Genomic DNA, 20,880 nt, shown 5'->3' with positions numbered 1-20,880 from the left:
CCAAAAAGAATTCATGTTTCGCAATATCACAATTAAGCAACAAATTTATACTGATAATATTTCCACAGAATCACAGTTCACCATTTATATTACAAATGCTTTTTCTTTTAAAAGTACCTAAATAAAAAAATCTAGACAAAGTCACAAAATGTAAAAACAACTACTAATATGTAAATAAATAAAGCGAGGAATCATTCTAAGGAGGGTTCAAGTTAACATTCACTGGGAAAATGAAGATGGAACTCAGAAGAAGACTCACCAAAGCAAGGATGAACTGGTTCTCAAAATAAAGTGAGGAATCACTCTAAGGAGGGTTCAAGTTAACACTTTTGCTGGGAAAATGAAGATGGAACTCGGAAGGAGACTCACCAAAGCAAGGATGAGCTGGTTCTCCTTGTCACTGTGAATGGACGCCAAGTAGCCGCCTTTCTCATTACACCAGGCTTCAGCATCATGCCAGCTCCTGGAATCTTTGCTGACATAGTAGCAATAGGAATCCATTTCCTTCCAGTCAGTCTCGCCGGTTGAACAGTTCTGAACTGTGGGATACCATGCATAACAAAGAAAAGGACCAGTGCAGTGCTGCAGGGAAGGGTACAGTAGGATGTAATAACACCACAAAGTGTGTCACCATAAGTATCTCCACCCAGGAGTAAATATGGGCATCTATATGACAGCAGAGAGAGGGTTATTTTTGGTTGATTAAATTATTAACACTTGAAATGATTGCACTGATGGTTGTTTAACCCTCCAGGGAGTAGAGATGATCAAATTATTTCTGGGTGCAGAGAGAGGGATAAATATGGTGTATAATGCACACTGACAGTCCGCCAAGTACTGGAAAGAGAAAGCAACATGTAATGATAGGCATCATAACTTTAAGTTATTGCAACTCATTTAAAATATTCGTCCTTATAACCACTTTGTTATGCATGACATGTTAACATGATCCGGCCATCGGTACACACAGGCCTGGCTGACATATGCCACAAATTACCTCCAGCCAAGATGTATATATGCTAATCCATTTGTTTTATGACCACACACCATGTCCAAAAAGTCTGTAGAGGAAGACTGTGGTCCACAGCCTGTTGCAGCAAAGTATCACTCCGAGATGGCATTGCGGAGTGTTGCAAAATATAAGATGGTGGCAAGAAATATCGTACATACTCTCTTAACGACTCACAATTCAGTTTTTGTGGAATTTGTGACCCGCTCTAGAAAAGTGGGTAACAAGTTGCCAGATTCAGGTTATGAGTTCTTTAATATATGGCTGGATTTTGCACATCAAAAGTTACAATTTGATATATGAATGACCCATGTAGTGCACTGCGTTCCGGAGATATATAGACATTTGTATATCCACATCATTGGATTCAATAAAAGCACTTTTCAAGAAAAAGCTTGTTAAGTGTAACACTTAGAAACACAATGCTATATATATGATTTTCAACTGAATGATCAATTTTTCATCTTTATTCGTCAGTATCCATGTTTGTAGTCACAAATTCTGAAAATATAAATATCATAGAATCTATTAAATGAAAAAACACAAAATCACATTTTTGAAGAAATTTTGCCTTCTCCAAATAGAAGAGGCCATTACGTGTTTTGGCATTGCGCGACTTATTACCCTATTTTGTAGATCGAGTCACATTTGGCTGTTCATTAGGTTGGCTGGTACATTTTTCCAGCCAATATGAATTTTCAGCCAACTACAATATTTTAACTATGTATAAGCATCTCATTCTCTTTTCCTATTTAGAAGTACTTTTTTCTGTTGCCTGAAGCTGCCTGTGTCTCTATGTGTTTGTATATGCCAACCATTACAATACAGATTTTTACACTGTGATGTTGTGTCCCGGCATGTCAAACCAAGACAATGAATCACAAGGTGCAAGAGAAATTTTGCAGAATCTTACAGAATGACTTTCAACAGCGGAACTCTCCACCTTTTCTTTTTCTAAAAGCATTCCAAACATAATGGCGCAATATGAGCTCAGTTTGCTCTTTCTAAGCCAAACTGAAAACAAGATCACCGCAAGAACGGCGTAAGACCCATTTTGGGTGAGCTCTTCACATTTGAGAATGAAAAAGTTCAAGAGATGGTGGGATTCACAAAAACAAAGCAAACCAAAGTTTCTTACAGACAATAGGCGGTTCAGTCGTGAATACTTGCACTGAAAAGAAGAGAAGAAAAATGACACTGTGTTATTTGATTAATGTTTGGCCACATCTGTCCTACCTCTCCAACACAGCCAGGTGACACCCTATTTTAACACAATCAAAACTCTGTTGTTATCTTGAATCTTGAGGAAAATCACTGCCCCTCTCTGGACATTAGCATTCTAATGAAGTCGTTTGTCTTCTTCAACTGGACTGTCCCTCTGCCTATGATCTCTCCAACACAAACATTCTTGTTTTGATTAACTCATCTCACAAGGGTCATTTTTTTAAATTTGGGGTCTAATGTTTTTTCTTTAAATTGGATTCATGAAATTATAAAGTAACACATAAGTTAGAATACAATGCAATGTTTCAACAAGACCACTGCTCATTCCAAGCTGACATGTTCCCTTTCAAAAGAGAAAGCTTTCTTGCAATGTTACTATGACTTACTATGACCATCTTCTTTGTGGCAGTAAATGGGGAAAATTCCAGCATTTTGATTTTTATGCAAATGAAAACTTCCATATTTATCATCCAAACCTGAACAATATTGTCCCCTTTGCTCTGTTTACAAACATATGTAACACGTTTCTACTTTTTCTTGGGGTATAAAGTTACTCTTTTTAAGTTATTTATCATGATAAGAAGCTTGTCTAATGCTCAATATTTCTGCAAACTTTGTTGGGGTCAACTGTAAAAGACAAAATTTTGTACTCTTTTTTATGCTCTTTGACAAATTGTACCTTTTGTGATAAAAGAAATATAGCGCACTCTGAAATATACATATGTAAGACTATTATAAGAATGGAAAAGTTACCTCTTTTTTGTCACTTTTAATTACAAGTACTTGAACCTTGTTTGTAAAACATAGTAAAGTGTATGAACACGAGTTGAGCCGCATGTTCACTACATGTTTCCGTTCAATGACTAAGTACTCACTCTTTGGCTTCTCACAGACATAGTGGCTATTCAATTTGCAGTTTAAGTGATACCACTTGCCGTTGGCATCAAACCTCATCTCAGCACAGTTCTTGCCGCTGTTGCTGTCAGGGTCATCTGCCCAGTTGACGTAGACCAAGGGGGACCCATCTACCCATTCCCAGCCTCCTGTATTACGGCAAGGTGGACAGGCAAGAATTGGCATAAAGGCCAATCAGCTCTCAAAAACCTGAATTAATTTGATTACTTGAATGTTTTAAATTTCATTCAAGTAAATATGTAACTTTTTACATACAAAAAGACCAAAAACTTGATAAAAAACAATTTCGGGCATCCCTGGAAATGTGCTTCAAGAATTCAATTTTGTAAAAACATAACTGAATTTTATCCTTTTCTTCTTTTACTGAGTTTCATCTCACAAAATTCATTTTATTTTAAAAATGATTATTCGAATATTTGACAATCAGTTAGATATCCGAATACTCAGCACAACCCTATATCCGAGTCCATCACAAGTTCTTTAACAAGTCAAGCCAACTCACAAGCTTGTGACTTGAATTGGCCGAGACTTATTGACTTGCAGTGGACTTGTGACGGACTTGCAGGGACCTGTGTGAACTTGATTACAACACTGTCTGAACGGCTCAATTCTTTGAATACCAGCAGAGCTCAATTTTACCATTGTTAGTACGGTCGATTCCAATGTACACCCTATCAACGCTAAACGTCTTCTGGGCAAGGTTCTTCACAAAGGAGTTTTCCGCCTTGCTGCCGATGGTGACTACATAGGCCCCGCCGTAGTTCTTGTCACAGTCATAGACGGCGTCGCCAAACGAGCCCGTGGCGAAGATCCCCGAACCAACACGGTAGCAGCTGGAACCAAAGGCCGTCCAGTCTTGCTCGCAGTACCCAGGCACGGTGGGCTCAGGGGGTGGTGGCGTGGCTGCAAAGTTGTCGGAACAATACAAACTTGACGGAGTAAAGGCTCAATGACAGTTTTTTATACGGCAATGCTTTGATGGTTTTTGTTTCTTGGATCAGGTTCCTGTACACGGTAGTTGGGTGCTCACCATTGCCAGATCCAGGGAGAGGGCTTTAGGCAGTGCGTGCCATGCTCCCTCCCCAAACGATTTCTTTTATGATGACAGAGAGACCATTTTGGCATTATTTCATTTCCCTCAAAAAGTTCATAAAAGGTTACGTAGAGAAAGTTCCAAATCCAATCCCAATAAAAAGACAACACAACTCTGGTTCTGGATCAATCCTGGGTGCTCAGAGAACTCAAATTGGTATCGGAACCTTGAAGCTAGATATAAAGCATTTAATTGGCAATGTGCTAACACCCTGCAGACTCGTATTTGAGTCACGAAACATCCAGGTCGAGTCCAAGTCCAAGTCACAAAGGTGGAGTCCAAGTCCGAGTCATGAGTCACCTGTTTTATTGTATTGGAAAAAATTTTCAGGTTCTGGAAACAATGGAACTTTTTTCCCCCATATTTTTCTCCCACAGAATTTGCATTCTGTGCTTGATCTTCCCTTTGCATCTCTCTTTTCATAAACCCAAAAATGACTACTTTTGGAATGGATTCCATGATCAATCTTCATGCTTTCAAATATGCACAGACCTTACTGACATCAGACCATCTAACCCATGAATAGCTGCAACTGAGAATCTTCGAACACCAATACACATGATTGAAAGCTCTAGAATAGTCTGGTACTGAATATTTCATCGTGTTAATGCAGTATCAAGATTGGATGGGATACATTTTTCGGTACATCGATGTCCCCAATCAATACATCAGCGACCATGTGTGTACCGCAGTAGCCACATCAGGCGCTGTTTTGCTCAAGGAAATAAAACAACCCAACAATGTCATTTTTGCCAAGTCACAAGTCACGCAAGGAGACTTTGAGTCCGCAGCCTAAAGTCATTTATCAAAGTGACTTGAGTCTGTGTCACTAAAAATATGAGTTGAGTCCGAGTCACGAGTCACGAGTCACACAAGTCTGACACCATGCACTGCCATGCTTGATACTTTCTGTCAACTGGATTAAAATGAACCGAGGTATAATTTGGAGACATTCTTGAGACTTGTGTTGAGTTTTAGCAAACAACGTTGTCATTTCAGCTTTATCAGCAAACAAAACGATGTGCTTACGTTTCAGAAACTGCATTTAGTATACAGTGAACCAAGGGCAAGCGTATGCCATCTGTCCACGTCTGACCTTTTGTATTACCTACACAGCCTGCACGGCATCAGCGCAGCGCTACAACACAATCGCAATCACGAACCTTCCAATTACCAAGCAGAGAAATTAAAAGTGACTCACCCATGTTCGCAAAAACATGATGGCCATAAACACACTCTGCGGTTGGACGTACTCCTAATAGGGATAAATCCTGGCTTAAAGTTTCTGCATAATCGATTTCACCATCTCCATGACCTTCTCACCTGTACTGTACTTGCAAGCTGCGAAGTGCTTGACAGTATCACTGAAGATATTGCTCCACTCGCCAGCTTCGTACAAAAAACCCTGCTCTTTCATGATGGCATACTTAAAGCCTTTTGGATCAAACCATCCCCAGTTGTCATAGTGGACCGGCCATCCATCCAACCAGGTAAATACCCCAGTGTTCTATCGGGAAATAAAGCAGGTGTACAATCATGTTAATTGTTACTGGTAGGGGTAACAGTTACAGAGCTGGGAAAAAATTTGACCTTACAATGCCTGTATTTTGTAACATAAGTGTTTACACATTAACAGTTTGATGTGAAATACTCAGTTCTTACTTGTGTCACAATAACATAACCATGAAAGATTTAACCAATATAGCTCAGCTTATTCTGAGGTGCATTCCGGTCCCATATTTGTATCAGATTTATTGGTCCTTAATTGGATAGGGATAGGTGAGACAAAATGGAACATGTACCCTTTCTCAGAGGGCAGAGATTCAAACACAATTATGCAGGACGTGATTGAGTTGTGTCACAACTTGGGCTATTTCAGGGTCTGAAAATGGTTAAACTCCTCAGGCAGTCAGAGACCAAGACGTAGCACTCCATGGGCATTTAGACATGCTATGGGCACAATAAAGTCTGCATATGTAAGTTTGTCTTCATTGCAGCACTCCATGGGCATTTAGACATGCTATGGGCACGATAAAGTCTGCATATGTAAGTTTGTCTTCATTGCAGCACTCCATGGGCATTTAGACATGCTATGGGCACAATAAAGTCTGCATATGTAAGTTTGTCTTCATTGCAGCACTCTGTGGGCATTTAGACATGCTATGGGCACAATAAAGTCTGCATATGTAAGTTTGTCTTCATTGCAGCACTCCACTTCAAAATCAATGCCTGTGGATGTCATGCCTGTGTTCAGATCAAGTCACACAATTAATAACACCCCAGAGGTATCAACATGTGGCTATATGAGGGGACTTCAGCAAACCAGAAAGGAAATTGAAACGTGTGTTTGTCATGCTTTTTTCTATCTACTTTCCTGTCTTTAGTAGCTAAAGTGAAGACCAACCATTCAACCTACCGGATCATCGTACAATCCAATCCAGAGATTCCCTGGTTTGTCTTTATCGTTCATCATCGACTGCAGCTTCGCCTGCTCGTAGCCATTCATAATGGATGCGAGATTGGCTCCATCTGCAATGCACTGGGCTTTTGCGTCACTAAATTTTCTCTTTGTGTCCACATAAATCTTGAAGCACACATCGCCGAACTTCGTGTAGTCATTTTTTCCCGGACATGGGTTTGTAACTGGGTTGTCTGGATACTGGTCATCTGAAGCATTCAAAACAACAAAGAAAATGTTTTGAAGGAGAACAGACAATCCCGCAGGGCAGACTGGATCCACAGAGGTGCACTTTCTTCTGTTGTAAAAGGCTTTTTATCAGCCTCATGATGCACTGTGCTTCGGCATTTTCCTCCGGACTCTCAATCTCTCAGGTGGAGACGTGTGTTTGGAAACTACCGTCCTGCATACACAATGTTGTCTGTACTTGATGCCCTAGCATTCTAGGACCAACAAACCAACTGCAACATAATTAAATGTCACTGTCTATACCTCTTGAAAAAATTAACATCTCACAGTGAGTTTGGAAATAGTTGTATATAATCCATGAAATGCTTTGATTTTAACTTTTTCCCCCAAAGGGGAGCAAGTGCCCCCCTCCTGACCCCATCCCTTGTGATGCCTGTGATTCCATGCACTGATTTTTTAAAATCAAGAGTCGGTGCTATTATTCTATACAAATAAATGCCATATGAGCACAATATTTTTAACATGAGGTTCATGTTGTTTTTTTCAGAATGATGTATTTCCATATCCGTCTGGATTGCTCAACACTTACCTGGCTTCATCATGCACAGGTAGCCATGCAGAGCATTGCAATCCTCATCCAGCCATTTGCCCGACTCGCTGTCATCGTACATCATCCTGATGCAATCCGAGGCATTCCCAGGCTGGAGTGATTTTGCAAAAATTAAAAAAACAAGAGATTGTGATCAGTGTGGACAGAGTGGGGGAACTCACCACACACCACCGATTAGTACCAATTTGGTCAAAGTTTTTGATCGTCTGTGGTAAGTGGTTTGAATTTATGGGTAGCATAGGAACCATATAGCCTACTGAAATAAGAAAAGGTACACAGACACCATGACCTCAAACTTCAAAAATGCAAGTTATGGTAAGCGTGAATTCAAATTGCAAATTCCCCAAAAAATTACCAACAACCTTGGCCATAAACATAAGATCTTTCTTTCTCTTTGTCTGAAATGTTATTAGATACATTGTATAGGTCTTTTCAGGTATCTGATTACATCATTTGGACCACATTTCTGACATCATCATTTGGGTATTTGAGTACCCTTTTCCTGATGCACAGCTTTGAAATTTAGTGTACCGCCTAGGTACTTTTTCAAACGAGACAAAATATGGGAGTGCTACTGGGTAGCAGTGCCATACCAGGAAGGACGTTTGATCATTCTGATCAATGGCCCAATTGACGAAATCAACCGAACTGCTGTCCGTCCACACAAACTTGCTGCCACTTGCCAGAGCAGACATCCCTATCCACACGTCACCATTGGCGTTGATCATGTTGGCGGTCAAATAAGCTGGGGAGGACGGAAAATGCCGACAAGACAGATAAAAGGACAAGTGTAAATGGCAAAAACAGTCAAGGATAAAAAATACTGGAAAAGGGGAACAGGGCTTTGCATTCATTTGGAATATCATTTAAACCAAAACCCCCTGATTGAAATCGAAGGATGTGGGACTGTTAGGGCTATGAGCAATGCAACATTACATCCAATCATTTCCTTTCTAACGGCATATTGCAGTTTCAAAATGAAGTGTGTTCGGATACCATTGTGAAAAGTCGAAAACTTTATAATTTGGGCTTTCGTACAGATCTTTTGGTGAATCAATTTGGAGTTTAAGAGTCTGTTTGGTATTAAGTATTGCAAGAGGCTTGATACACAAAATATAATTATGGTTCCTGGTTGACACTTGGTGTAACTTTGCACCATGTGTGAGTCTCATACCATAAATGTGTGGTATAGCTACACAATGTGCTTAACGCCAATTTCACACAAAAATGCTCAGCCGTACAAAATTTTGATTCTTTCAAATGCCCTGGATGTGAATGATCACATCAGTACCACAGCAGTCATTAAACACTCCACCCACCATGCAATAGAGTGTTTGTCTTTTCTTAGTTGCAACTGGGAAGCAAATCTCAAATCAGTTTTCCATTAATCCTCTCAACAAGGCTTACTATAACAAACATATTTTATTAGTAAAATCGTTCATTATATTTGATTTCTTCAGTCTACAACATAAACTATGATTGCACTTAAGTAAGGCATAATTTGCTGCACGAGTCCCAGACTTAGTCAGTGGACAACTGCACTATTTCATGATTTTGTTGCTCAACTTATGCAGTAAAAATATGGCAACATGAAGTTAGGGCACTGCATAAACTTTCCTGAAATTTGCTGCTGTATTTTAAAAGCAACACCGAGTACTTATTCCCCTCCCCCCGAAAAATTAACTTTAGGGGCAGGCTCACTGATCTGTGGGCAATTCAAAGGAATGAGATATACTTACTCTGCACTTCAGTGCTATGTATGGAGGCCAAGTTAGCCCCCGTTGTCTTCTGGCACTCTTTCTTGGCATCCTGCCAGTTTTTCTTGGGGTCTTGTTGGCCCCCCAGTCCCATCATCTTGTAGCAGCGGTTGTTGTACTTCATCCAGCCCGTGGGACATCCCCCTGTGGGTGGACTGGTAGGTGGATGGGTGGGGGACGTGCCGTCCACGTTCTTCTTGCAGACGAAGCGCGCCTTGAGACCGCAGTTGGTATCCAGCCACTTGCCTTTGAGGAATATCACTTTGGAAATGAAAAAAAGGAGGAAATGCGAAACCCGTCTGGACAAAACTGGAACCTGTTTGTGACAACACAATGTGGTCCATAAGTAAAGTTTTGCCAAGACCTGCTATAGGCAATAGCCATAACCACAATCACGGCTTCGGTCAGGGTTTTCCATACATGCATAATTTGTATACCAAAGAAGTAACAATGACCTGTAGCCTTGTGGTTAGCTGCTACTGTGATAAAAGATGGATGTGCTTGAATTTCAGTGATATGAATTGGCTGCTGCAGGAAGCACTCTTTATTTGCCTGCTGGTACTTTGGGCCTTCCTGAATCCTGATTGGCTAGTCGAAGGCTCAACACCAACTGCTATCCAACTCCTATATGTCCTTGAGCAATCTACTTCACTCCAATTATCTCTGCGTAACTTAGAGAGAAAAAAAGGCTAAGCCTATCGGCGTTTGCCTTCTCTTAGCCTCTGACACAGTAGCTTCATGGTTGCTACAACCACCTTTAGCCCATCTGAGCCAATGAGGATTAACACTTGGAGAGGAGAGGTTCCTGTGCAGTGATCTCCAATTCCAACAGACTAAGCCACAAACTGGTGGGAAGAAAAGCCCAACATCAAACCCACAATGGCAAAGCAGCATCTTGACAAGAAAGGGACAGAAATGTAATAGCTCTCATTCATTTTGTGCCACTGAAACCAGAAATAGACGACAAGACTTGGCCAAGTTATATCCAGCCTACGACTAGATACATTCCTTTACATTTTACCTCCATAGAGAATCAAATACCTAAATCATTTCGCATCTGGACACACAGCTCCTCGCCATTCTTGGTGTCTGGCTGCAAAAGCTGCCAATTTTTCACGTCCAAAAGAGTTCCGTCTGACCATCTAAATCAAAAAAGAACATCAATGCAAGCAATCATTGAAAACGTCACAACTAAATTGGTTTACGGATTTCACACAGTCTAAACATTTGAATATCTGAACCATTACTAGACCCAGTCTAATGTGGCTTTTGCGAACCTGGGTTTCCCGGGTTAGCATTCAAGATCACCCCACCTAGTTTACGGCCTCTCCAGTGGTAAACGACCGGCGATAACGGCTTCAAACAGTACATGGCCATGTGTGTCCACTTTTGGGTCTGATTTACGGCGGTGTGGTTTGTCTGCAATAAACACTGTGTGGTTGCAGCCTGACTGCAGGAAAGTGTGGTAGTGAACCCATGTGTGCATGATCAACATAGCTTCACCTTGACGCACTGCATATGTACATACATATACTTGTTCATGTGGGTGCTCGTGATTGTGTGACCATTTGCATGAAATTACGCAATGATGTCATGGCCAATATACAGTGCAATTTGGATGGTCAAAATGTAATATTTCTTGTGTATTCGAAAACAACATTAGTTCTTATGAGTTCAATTGTTCTTTCCTTGGCTGTCTCAAACATAAAGAGAAAAATGGATGGGCTCAATTTGACCACTTTTTCAATCGTAACGGAATCGTCTGAGAGGATCAAAACTGGAACAAGAATACGCTCTCACATAAGTCTTCCCCATTTCTCAACCCTAGTCATTTGTACGGTGGGGGTAATTTACAGTACAGTGAAGCTCAACTGAATACATAATACTCAAAACCATGAAGAATTTACTGCAAACGCAAGAGTTGAGAAAATGCTTTGCTGACAACAGATATGCATGGAAGCTTTGGTCTGGGGCTAGTCGGGGCCGCCAAGGATTCAAAGCTGAGAAACCATCATGCAGCCTTGTGCTGTTCGTAACATAAATGCCAACTTCACATCTTGTGCAAAATGTTACCGATGCCAGTGATCTGTTGGACCCTTTCAAACCAGACTGAGAAAGTGGATTTATGCAAGATTTTTGTTTGCCAAATAAAAATAAAAATGAAAAAACCATATTGAAATTGCCATAATATTTAAATATTTAACGAGCTTGATGGTGAGTAGTGCTTACTCATGATTTCCTGGGTGAGTGTTATTTGCTCTGAGTCCACACCAGTAATTACCAGCTAAGATGGGCAACTGCAAAAACAAAAAGAACACTATGTACAACAATGAATGCCATCCAGCTAGGTATGACCATAAGCCCCCTACCCAAAAGACAGACAGACACGGTGAGAGAAAGAGTCATAACTAGGAAAGTTCTCCCCCGGCCCTTGACATATGATAATGAAAATGTAAACGTATGAAATGTAACATGTATTACCAGATACTTAACGTCATTCTCGAGTATTTCAAGAAGAAGGCCCAGTTCAGTTTTGTCGGTTATGTTTTTTCGATGAGGCACAGGGTTAGGGCTAGATGACTCTGACCAGCTTCAGGGTTGTCTGATTTAAAACGCCTTGATTTAAATCACTGATTTAATCAAATCAACAACCCTGATGATCAACTTACGATTTTTACCCTTCAACACAAATTCTGTAAAAATCCACTATTATAGGCAAGTCCATCATGAGTCCCTTCAATCATTTTCACAAGTCACTCAGTCTTTATAAGCCAAGTCAGAAACTATTCAAATGCACCTAGTCTAAAGCAGTCCTTTGTCACTGTTCAGCCTCTTGCTTACGATTAGTCTTGTGAACAGACTTTTGACTGGTCTTGTGAAGGGACTTGTACTTGAAAGCAAGGCTGGTGAATATGATATTGGGCCAACACTGTTACTCTGAGACTCTTTACACGGCATTCGGGAAACTCAAAAAATGTTCTTCAAAAGCCATACCGTGTCAATTTTTAAGGAATTGTGCAGACTGTCAACAGTAGTAACTATGATTCTCACTCTCTAGATGTGTCAAAACATTGAAAAATGTGATTAGATGACTTGGTTGCCTTTTGCACGATAAGGGGCAATTCAAGTATTTCAATCTAAACTCATTTTTTTATTATTTCTTAAACAATCCCTACATTGAAGTATTTGGTAACCCTGAGCTTCTCTGAAATTGTATCAAATTAGGCAAATCGTTTTTTTTAAATCACTTTTAGACATAGATGAGAAATGATATAACTATTATGGTTGCAAAGGTTTCCAATACTTCAGAAAGAAAATGTCCTCCTCTCTGAAAAAAATAAAAAGAGTTCAAACATACCCGATTGGTAACAAAATTGCGCTCTGTACTGTCGTGGATGGAAACCAGGTGAGCATTTTGTTTATGGCAAAACTCCTCAGCTTCGTACCAGTCTTTCAATCCGTCCGTGTTGGTGCTGAAGTAGTAGCAATTCGGATTCAGGTGTACCCACTGTGGGAAGCCGGGGCACGGGTCGCCTAAACGAGAAAGTATGCCCAGGCCATCAAAGCACTGAGGGGACACTTGGTTTTGTTTGGGAAGTGTACATGACGAGTGTAGTTTCCCATGACCACGGAAACGGTATACATGCATGTGTGCACACCCATCCATTCTTGTCTAACATACCTAGTTTGTTACTCTGCTTAACTACGGTTAAGACACTTGGACACAGTCACCCGGTCATTTTCTCTCACTATGAGCACTCCTTCCAGCAGGATTTTTGAAATGATTTCATTATCACATTGATAATGATCTTGTCTGTGGCTCGGCATCAGCCACGTCCATTCTCCTGAGCTGATCTTAAAAGCTTATTTCCGACCACCAAGCACATATTTACTCCCTTATTAAAATTGACCCTACTTTGAATCTCGTAATATGATTTATGTCTAAAATCAAGGTAACTTTGAAAAATTGAGAAAAATAACAAATTTCTCTTTCAATCATCAACTGTTTGGGAGAAAACACAAATTTGTAAGTGTTACTTTATCAAAGATTTACCTGTAGGAATTGTTGGTGCTGGGGTCGTTATCGTCATTTTGCCTGCAGAGAGCACATAAAAAAAATATCCTTCAAATTCAAACGATGTACGAAAGTACTATGACATGATCTTCCTTATACATTCCTGATATGATTGTAGCAAGATATCAAAAAGACATTTTGGAAACAGAAATCCTCCTAGTGTGCATGTAAGAAAACAAAATTGGTTTACACAATCAGCTGGGCATTGTTTACCTTTGGGTATGGAGCATATGTAATTCCGTCTGTTCCAGCAGCCTAGGTCATTCCATTTCCCTCCTTTGAAGTCCGTTTCTACGCACTCCTCCCAGCCACCGTAGTCGTTAGGCTCCCCAGCCCCCCAGTTGGTGTACTCCACTGGTGTGCCGTCACTCCAAGAATAACCTAGAGAGCGAGGTAATACCAAGGAGATAGGCCTCACAAGTCTAGAAGAGAAGGGACTCTTAGAATTTCTCAATAACCCTCTCTCCCTCCACCTGGTCAATGGAAGAGGCGTTTGCCCAGTTACGAGTCGACTATCACTGTATGGAGATGTTGCATAATGCCAACTCATATGCATAAATGAATAATGATAAGGAATGATTAAAGGTCAACAGTATCATTCGAAATGGACCAATGATGATGGAGTGCATTACATAAAGGCAACCAAATTTAACCTACATGAATCACTCAGACACTACTAATTCTTGTGAATGCCACAACATTTATAGTCAAACGATAACTTGTGCAGGCAAAGAAGATAACATACCTCCTTCGTAGCGCTGGTCATTTAATCCAATCCAGAACCATCTAGTACCTTTTGGAGAGCTGAAAAGGACAAACATGTAACATATGATGATTGTTTTTCTAAGGAACTCTGACAAGATGTTTAGGTGCAGCTGCAATGAAGTTTTCTTGACACATTTTTCTTCAACATGTATTCTTCTTCAATCTATGAAAACTCATTTACATTCCTACTTGGTTATTTGAAAAATGCAGCTTTTGTGAACACTTAAGATTATCTTTGCTTTCCTGTATGACCAAGGGCACTGTTGCTGTGATTTCAACTAGGGAAGACACAGTTCAGTGCAGAGGCTTATCTGTTCAAATTGTGAGCACAGAACTTACTTACTGAAAACTTTTCTGAGAGAGGGATTGATGCTTGCTCATTGCTATGCACATAAGCAGCAATGAGTCACTCAAGAAAAGAAACTGAGTCTGGCAAATTCTAAAAAATGTAGAGTTTTTTTGTGTACAACCCAATGCAAAGGCTGGTTTAGAATTCAGGCGAATGCAAAAGTGATGGGAATTAGACATCACAACAACTTTGTGAAGAAATTTCGCTAGAATTGAAATGCATTCAACTTTTACAAAATCGCAATGCCAATATTTGATCTGACATCACTAATTCACATTTGCTTTCACACAAAGTATGAATCAGTATTAACTTGATGGCTTCTTCCTGGGATGATGTCATAGTTTTTCTCATGAATATGGAAATATTCATTTGCATAAAACCAAAAAGGCAGCAAAATACCCTTTGAAATGGGGAAACAAAAGTTGAAAATAAGGTTAACTGACACACAAACGTACATTTTAAAGGTTTGTATTAAAACAACTTGATTGCAGATAGTCTTTAAGAAGTTTGAAAGATTCCAACAAAAGCAGTGCTCATAAGTCTTTGTTACCTTTTGTTGGAACTTAACCTGTGGAGAAACGTATCTGCAAGTAGGCAGGAATCAAACCAAAAGGTTCCAACAGAAAGGCCGATATTAATTGCAAGTTTGTGGGTCCTATCTATTACAAATGGCACATATACATCTAAACTTACAACTGACTATTTAAAAGTGAAAAGCAGACAAAAAAAATCTACCGATTTATGAATAAAGAGAGGCCCCGTCCACCCCTTTACCTCATATTTGCTGCTGGGGAGAAATCTCCTGTGATCTCAGAAACTGCAGCATTTCTCGCAGTTTTCAATATTTTGATCGCTTGACGTCACCACTCATGTTTACCATAGTACGAACTTGATCTGAAAGAAGTGTGCCCCTCAGAAGGTCTGACACATTTCAAGTGTTCAACGAACCCTCACTCTGCAGTGATAATCTTGGCCAACTTACAGCTTGCTTGTCAAGTACGCCTCTTCATCGGGATGGTGGAAGCTGGCCAGGCTAGCTCCCATATTCTCGCATTCCCTGTTGGCTGTGTCCCAATTCACTGCCTCGTCATCGCTCTTGAGCTCAAAAATCTGAAATGCAGAACATGAACCCGATACGAAAACTTAATCATTATTATAACTCTGAAACAATTAAGCATTTAGGAGGAATTCCTCAAACCCTCCCCCAACAAGGGTGGATCCAGAATTGAATTTTCAGGAAGGCCAAAATTGTTTTTGGAGACCACAAAGATTTGGGAAATCCTTTAAGGCCATTCTGAGGAGCGAGGCTGAATTTGGGGTTGTCACACGATTTTGGAAAGAAGGGAAATAAAGAATTCATAAAAAAATCAGCTTTCTCTCTTTACGTTTTCATTTCAAATTTCAACTTAATGCTGTCCACACGGAGTTACTTAAATTGGTGAACCCACACAAAGAGAAATAATGCCCCTTAACGGAGTTTAATTGATCTATATGCATATGTGCAAGAGTATTAGATATCGACACGATCAGCGAGTGTTTTCTCTCGCATACCTGGAAGCATCGACTGCCGTAGCCAACCCATCCCGTTGCACAGTCCGTGTCCGTCGGTGGGGTGGGCGTTACCGCAGGAGGGGGGGTTATGGGCGGATAACCAGTCCGGGCCTTCTCACAGACAAATTTGTGCTTCTGCGTGCAGTCGCGGTCGGCCCAGTAGCCAGCCTCTTTGCCACTGCTTATGGCAACGCAGTGGCCCTGTCGGTCATCTGTGAACATGTCAACAAAGCCAATGTATGTCCTGTTTTTTCCGGGGGGGCCAACTGGGGTTAATGTCAAACTAGAAACTGCTGCCCATTTTGCAAAACTTTACACCTTGCCATAACTTCACTTATGCTTCATTTTTCACCATAAGTTGCAGATCCCATGACCACTAATGGCAGAAGTGGGAAGGGGGCTCCCTCACTTTTAGCAGGTCCTATAAGGGAGTAGGGCTCAATGAACCAGCCCATTAATGGCTGATGCCTGATGATCTAACAACTCTCCCCCCCATTTCATGAAGTTACCTACTGGTAAGTCTGCATCCCCTGCAACAAGTCAAGGCATTACTAATGAAATGATTTTAGGATTTTAGGTGGCATATTCTGTATAAGACAAATCGGATGTAAACGCTAACTGCATTCAGAGAAGGCTCGTCATTTTCAACCTGAAAGAATTACATGAGGCAGGTACACAGTTTTGAGGTAATAAAACTTGTTTATCTGTGATAGAACTTCCAGATTTGGTGCTTGGATCTGACAAAGAAATGACACAAACTTTTCAAAATGTAATCGGTGCAGCTGATGTAAACAACTGTTTACTGATGACAGCTGTGATATCGAAAAGGAACATAAAAGCAGTAATCGCACTCATCCAAGATGTTTCAGATAAAAATTTTAACACTGAACAGCTGAGCAACTTTTCGCATTTCGTGCACGCTATATATGCCAGAAACTTGCGATGTGAGGCTAATGCATGGTGCAAAGTCAAGCCAAGTTTCATGAAATCAACGGCTAGCTTCACAAACCTTTCAAGCAATACAAACAGTTCAGGTTCAGGCTGAGATTGTCGCAAGGACTTTTTAAGGCTAAGACCTCCGTGAGACCCTGGTTTGGCTAATAAGATCTGATCTCTTCAAGACTTAGTCACAAACCGCGCATAAAGAAACAATATTTGCAATTACATGTTTAAAAGACTCAAGTTACATCAGAAGATGTGTTGAAGAAATCTGCTTTAGTCATATTTTGTTTACTAATCCTATTTGAGGTTCACTCCCACCATACTGTATCAAGCAGGATGTTGTGCTTTGCAAGGAAGAGCAGTAAACCCCTTACCAGGTTGACCGTCTCCCCAGTTGGTGTATGTTATCGGCGTGCCATCCAACCACTCATAATAGCCTGCCACTCTGCTGTCACTAAAACCAATGAAGAAGTCATCTTGCATTTCATACAAGCCCAGAACTCCACTCAGGTAAGCTAGCTCCATCCTGCAGGACAATAAGTGGAGGGTCGATGTTGGCGAGTGGTTTATACAACAAAGCTGGACTACGCCAGGGGGCCCAATTTTGGCCAAATGGCATGGGGCCATTTCCACTTACAACTCGGGGACAACTTTTTGTATCTTTTAGTAAAAAGCACCAGCGGGAAGAACAATGTGCTCTTTCACAGAGCTTCTCCAAAAGAAAATCTGTTGCCACTACATACTGCCCAATGAGAAACAGCTCACAAGATTATGAGAATCACTTACAACTTCAGTGACGGCAAAAGTGAAAAAAATGTGCCGCGTTCACTTTTAGTTAACAGTTTGCATACCTGTCCTCAACAACAACCAGCTGAGCTCCAGGTTCTTTCTGGCAGGCAACCTGGGCATCTGCCCAGGAACGCAAGAAATCATTGACCTGGTAGCATCTGTCTCTCCAAGAATGAAGCCAATTCTGTCCAAAATATTAAAGACATTGGTGAGCAAGGATCATGATTAAGTTGCTTTATTGTCACTTGGTTGTGAAATGCTCTAGAAGTTTGTGTGCCTCTGGACTTTCAAAACTCATTCAAATTACTTTCCCAATTAACACAGAAAATGTCATGAATTAAAAATTCAAATACCAAATGTATGTAAATCTAAACTAAAATTAGACTGAAATGATAAAAAAACTCCAAGTAATACTTTACTGGTGAGCCTTAAATGGTGAAAGAGGACAACTTTGCTGCATATTAAATTGAAAATCTTTCATGGAGAAAGACATTCATGTGCACTGGACCCTTTGACCTCATGAACCCTTTGCTGTAGCTTTGCTCATGATGCAAACAAAGAATCTATGCACCAGTGGAGACCTGCCAACCTGTCGTACTCCTTCCTGAGGTCAGGCAATATCACACAATAGATTAAAAGGTATTTAAATGAGCCCTCAGTTCATTTAAAATTCTGATCTATTATGTGGTGATGCCTGACCTCAGGAAGGAGTACGACAGGTTGGCAGGTATGCCAGTAGCATAGCCAAGGGAGGCTTGGAGGATGCATGCCCCCCCTAAAAAAAATATTGTCCTCTTGCTGCCACCTCTGGAAACTTGGAAAACAAACAATAGTTTAGTTTATTACTAAGAATATGCCAGGACTTGAGACCCCTCTCTGGGTAACACCCAGCTCCCCCATTCACCCCTCCTCCATTGAGACCGCTGGCTACGGTGCTGCTATGCACACCACAGCAGAAATATCTCCACCAACGCTTGCCCATAGGTACATTCCAAACAAAAAGGAAACTGATGAGCCTGAGCCCATTTCTGGACTCTCTGTGGCTGTAAGTGCAGAGTGGTGATTAGAGGTACAGAAATCAATGGTGGGCAAGCCCATGACTAAATCTACATACTGCGGCTACAACAACAACTTGAAGAGACAGGGGTTTTTTTCCCCTGCAGAAAACTTCGGTGAGTAACCAGAGTAAGTCAGAGGGAACAGTGAGGATGGCATTTCAAAGGGAATCCTGCAAAAAGATAAACCACAAAAGTACAGGAAAGGGTTCAGCAGAACTAATAATTCATTTCAAGAGTGTCTAGTTTTCCTCTCCTGTTTCTGTATTCTGGTTCAACTATCGGATCAGCACTAGATTATCTCTATCACTGAAAAGGTTATAAGTAATACCTCATCCCAGAACGACCACCACCTGTAAATAACGTATGGAGCTGAGACAATTTGGAAATGATGATTTTTCTTTAAGGTAAAATTTTACTTTGTTTTTAAACAAATTTCCGCTCCCAAGTTTACTTCTGCAGTCCCTCAACTTTTGTTTGTTTTCAGATAATCTGAAACTGATTTTCAACACTTAAAAGAGACGAGACAGAGCATGTACTTACACCACTTGACGGGCACGTAGTGTCTTGTGGTGGAGGAGGGTTTCCAGTGGATACAAGTTTCCGACAAATTGAATTGAAGGTGTATCCCTTGCAGGGCACATCATTCCAGAAACCCTGTGTGGGAAAGAAATATTGAAAGTTACAATCAACTTACACGTTTTCTTTCTCCAATGAATCAAGTTTTTTTTCTCCATTCTGCACAATATTTCTGATCTCTCTTATGCCTACTTGTAGTTGCAATTTTCAACTAGTTTAACCGTGTCAAAGTCAATACTCCGGATTCAGAAGTGAGAGGGAAACCTCAAGAGTGACTTTCTGGGAAAAATCCACAGAATCGGGTAGAAACTGAAAACACCTGGTCCACGTGTCAGCCTCGGCGAACCTAGATCACATGGTGTGGAAGTTGAGAATTACGAGTAGCAGTGCGCTATCCTGACTCCCCTACTCACAGAATCAATGTACAATTCAGTGCAGTCCTCTCCATTGGCATCATTTGGCTCCTGGGCATTCCAATTTGTAAAGAGCACCGGTTCCCCATTGGACCACTCATACAACATCTCCTGGTTCCGGTCATTCAGTCCGATCCAGTAGCGATTCTCCTGTTGGTCTGAGGGGGTATAATAAAGCAACTGATAAGCATGGAAACAAGAAATTCAAGTTACCAATTAATATCATGGGACCTGCAAAATCTGCATCAAGCGTCATCTTCACGGTATAATTGGCAAATCCCCCCCCCACTCTTTGAGTTTTTAAAACTTGTGCCTTTTCTTTTTCCTTCGTTCTACCATCAGCTAGTTACTACTTCGGTGCACTGGGGATGTTTGACTTCTACGTTTGTCTGGACTGGTGTGTGCCCCCTCCTTTCAAAAATGATGGATGTGCTGCTGCGTTTATACCTATTTTCAGTTCGCGCGTCCCTCCCACCAAAAATAAATCCCTCCAATTCATCCCTGAACCTACTTTGATCGAAGATGAATGCACGCAGGAAGTTGTTAACGTTGACGTCATTGATGGACGTCACCTCAGCTCCAAGCTTCTGGCATTCGGCCTCTGCCCCGGCAAAATCAAACTTGTTGGTGTTGGCGTAGTAGCAGAACTCCTTGTACCGGCCCCAGCCCTTGGGACAGCCCTTGTTGGACGGCACCGGTGTGGGCTGAGGCGGAGGGTTGGCAAACAAATCTGCCAGGACAAGTGGATCAGGACATATCATTGGCTGTGTGCATACACCGTGAGGGCAGCAAAGGGAAGCCATTACTTGGTGGGGTGTCAAATGAGACGTCTTTATAAAGAAGACTTCAATCCAATCTGAGTTCAAGTCAAAAGCTATTCAAATGAACTACAACAAAAGCATTCTTTTGTCACTGTTCACCCATGTGTGACATCTCTTGCATTTGGTCCTGTGTCTGGTCTTATGATGCATAGTCTTGTGACTAGTCTTCCTGGAACGGTGTTGTGAATGGTCTTGTGTCTGGTCTTGTAACAATTTTAATCCATCACTGGAGAGGTTGACACTATTTTTCACCCCTTTATGAGCACGCAACATCTAGGCTCCATTA

At 41.0% G+C, this 20,880-nt stretch overlaps 1 protein-coding gene across 1 annotated transcript in view; it reads right to left on the bottom strand.

Annotated features, from left to right (window-relative positions):
* LOC110978072 (uncharacterized) overlaps positions 1–20,880 on the bottom strand; it is a 63,482-nt gene that overhangs the window by 17,909 nt on the left and 24,693 nt on the right. Inside the window, exons 21-42 of the mRNA XM_087140463.1 lie at positions 20,285–20,503; positions 19,774–19,931; positions 19,325–19,438; positions 17,789–17,910; positions 17,312–17,463; positions 15,996–16,207; positions 15,427–15,554; positions 14,076–14,134; positions 13,544–13,711; positions 13,310–13,351; positions 12,614–12,789; positions 11,485–11,552; positions 10,297–10,397; positions 9,238–9,516; positions 8,092–8,243; positions 7,478–7,589; positions 6,658–6,908; positions 5,565–5,748; positions 3,788–4,051; positions 3,109–3,276; positions 2,148–2,180; positions 370–539 (exon numbers count right to left, since the gene is read on the bottom strand). Of these exons, the coding sequence (XP_086996589.1) occupies positions 370–539; positions 2,148–2,180; positions 3,109–3,276; positions 3,788–4,051; positions 5,565–5,748; positions 6,658–6,908; positions 7,478–7,589; positions 8,092–8,243; positions 9,238–9,516; positions 10,297–10,397; positions 11,485–11,552; positions 12,614–12,789; positions 13,310–13,351; positions 13,544–13,711; positions 14,076–14,134; positions 15,427–15,554; positions 15,996–16,207; positions 17,312–17,463; positions 17,789–17,910; positions 19,325–19,438; positions 19,774–19,931; positions 20,285–20,503 (3,332 nt within the window). The remainder of the gene's footprint in view (positions 1–369; positions 540–2,147; positions 2,181–3,108; positions 3,277–3,787; positions 4,052–5,564; positions 5,749–6,657; positions 6,909–7,477; positions 7,590–8,091; positions 8,244–9,237; positions 9,517–10,296; positions 10,398–11,484; positions 11,553–12,613; positions 12,790–13,309; positions 13,352–13,543; positions 13,712–14,075; positions 14,135–15,426; positions 15,555–15,995; positions 16,208–17,311; positions 17,464–17,788; positions 17,911–19,324; positions 19,439–19,773; positions 19,932–20,284; positions 20,504–20,880) is intronic.

The sequence above is a fragment of the Acanthaster planci genome, linkage group LG08, assembly GCF_054643075.1.
Source record: "Acanthaster planci isolate LZ-2023a linkage group LG08, COTS_SCS, whole genome shotgun sequence".
Classification (NCBI taxonomy): domain Eukaryota; kingdom Metazoa; phylum Echinodermata; class Asteroidea; order Valvatida; family Acanthasteridae; genus Acanthaster; species Acanthaster planci.
The sequence above is the reverse complement of the archived record's forward strand: the minus strand, read 5'-3'. Positions and strand labels throughout refer to the sequence as shown.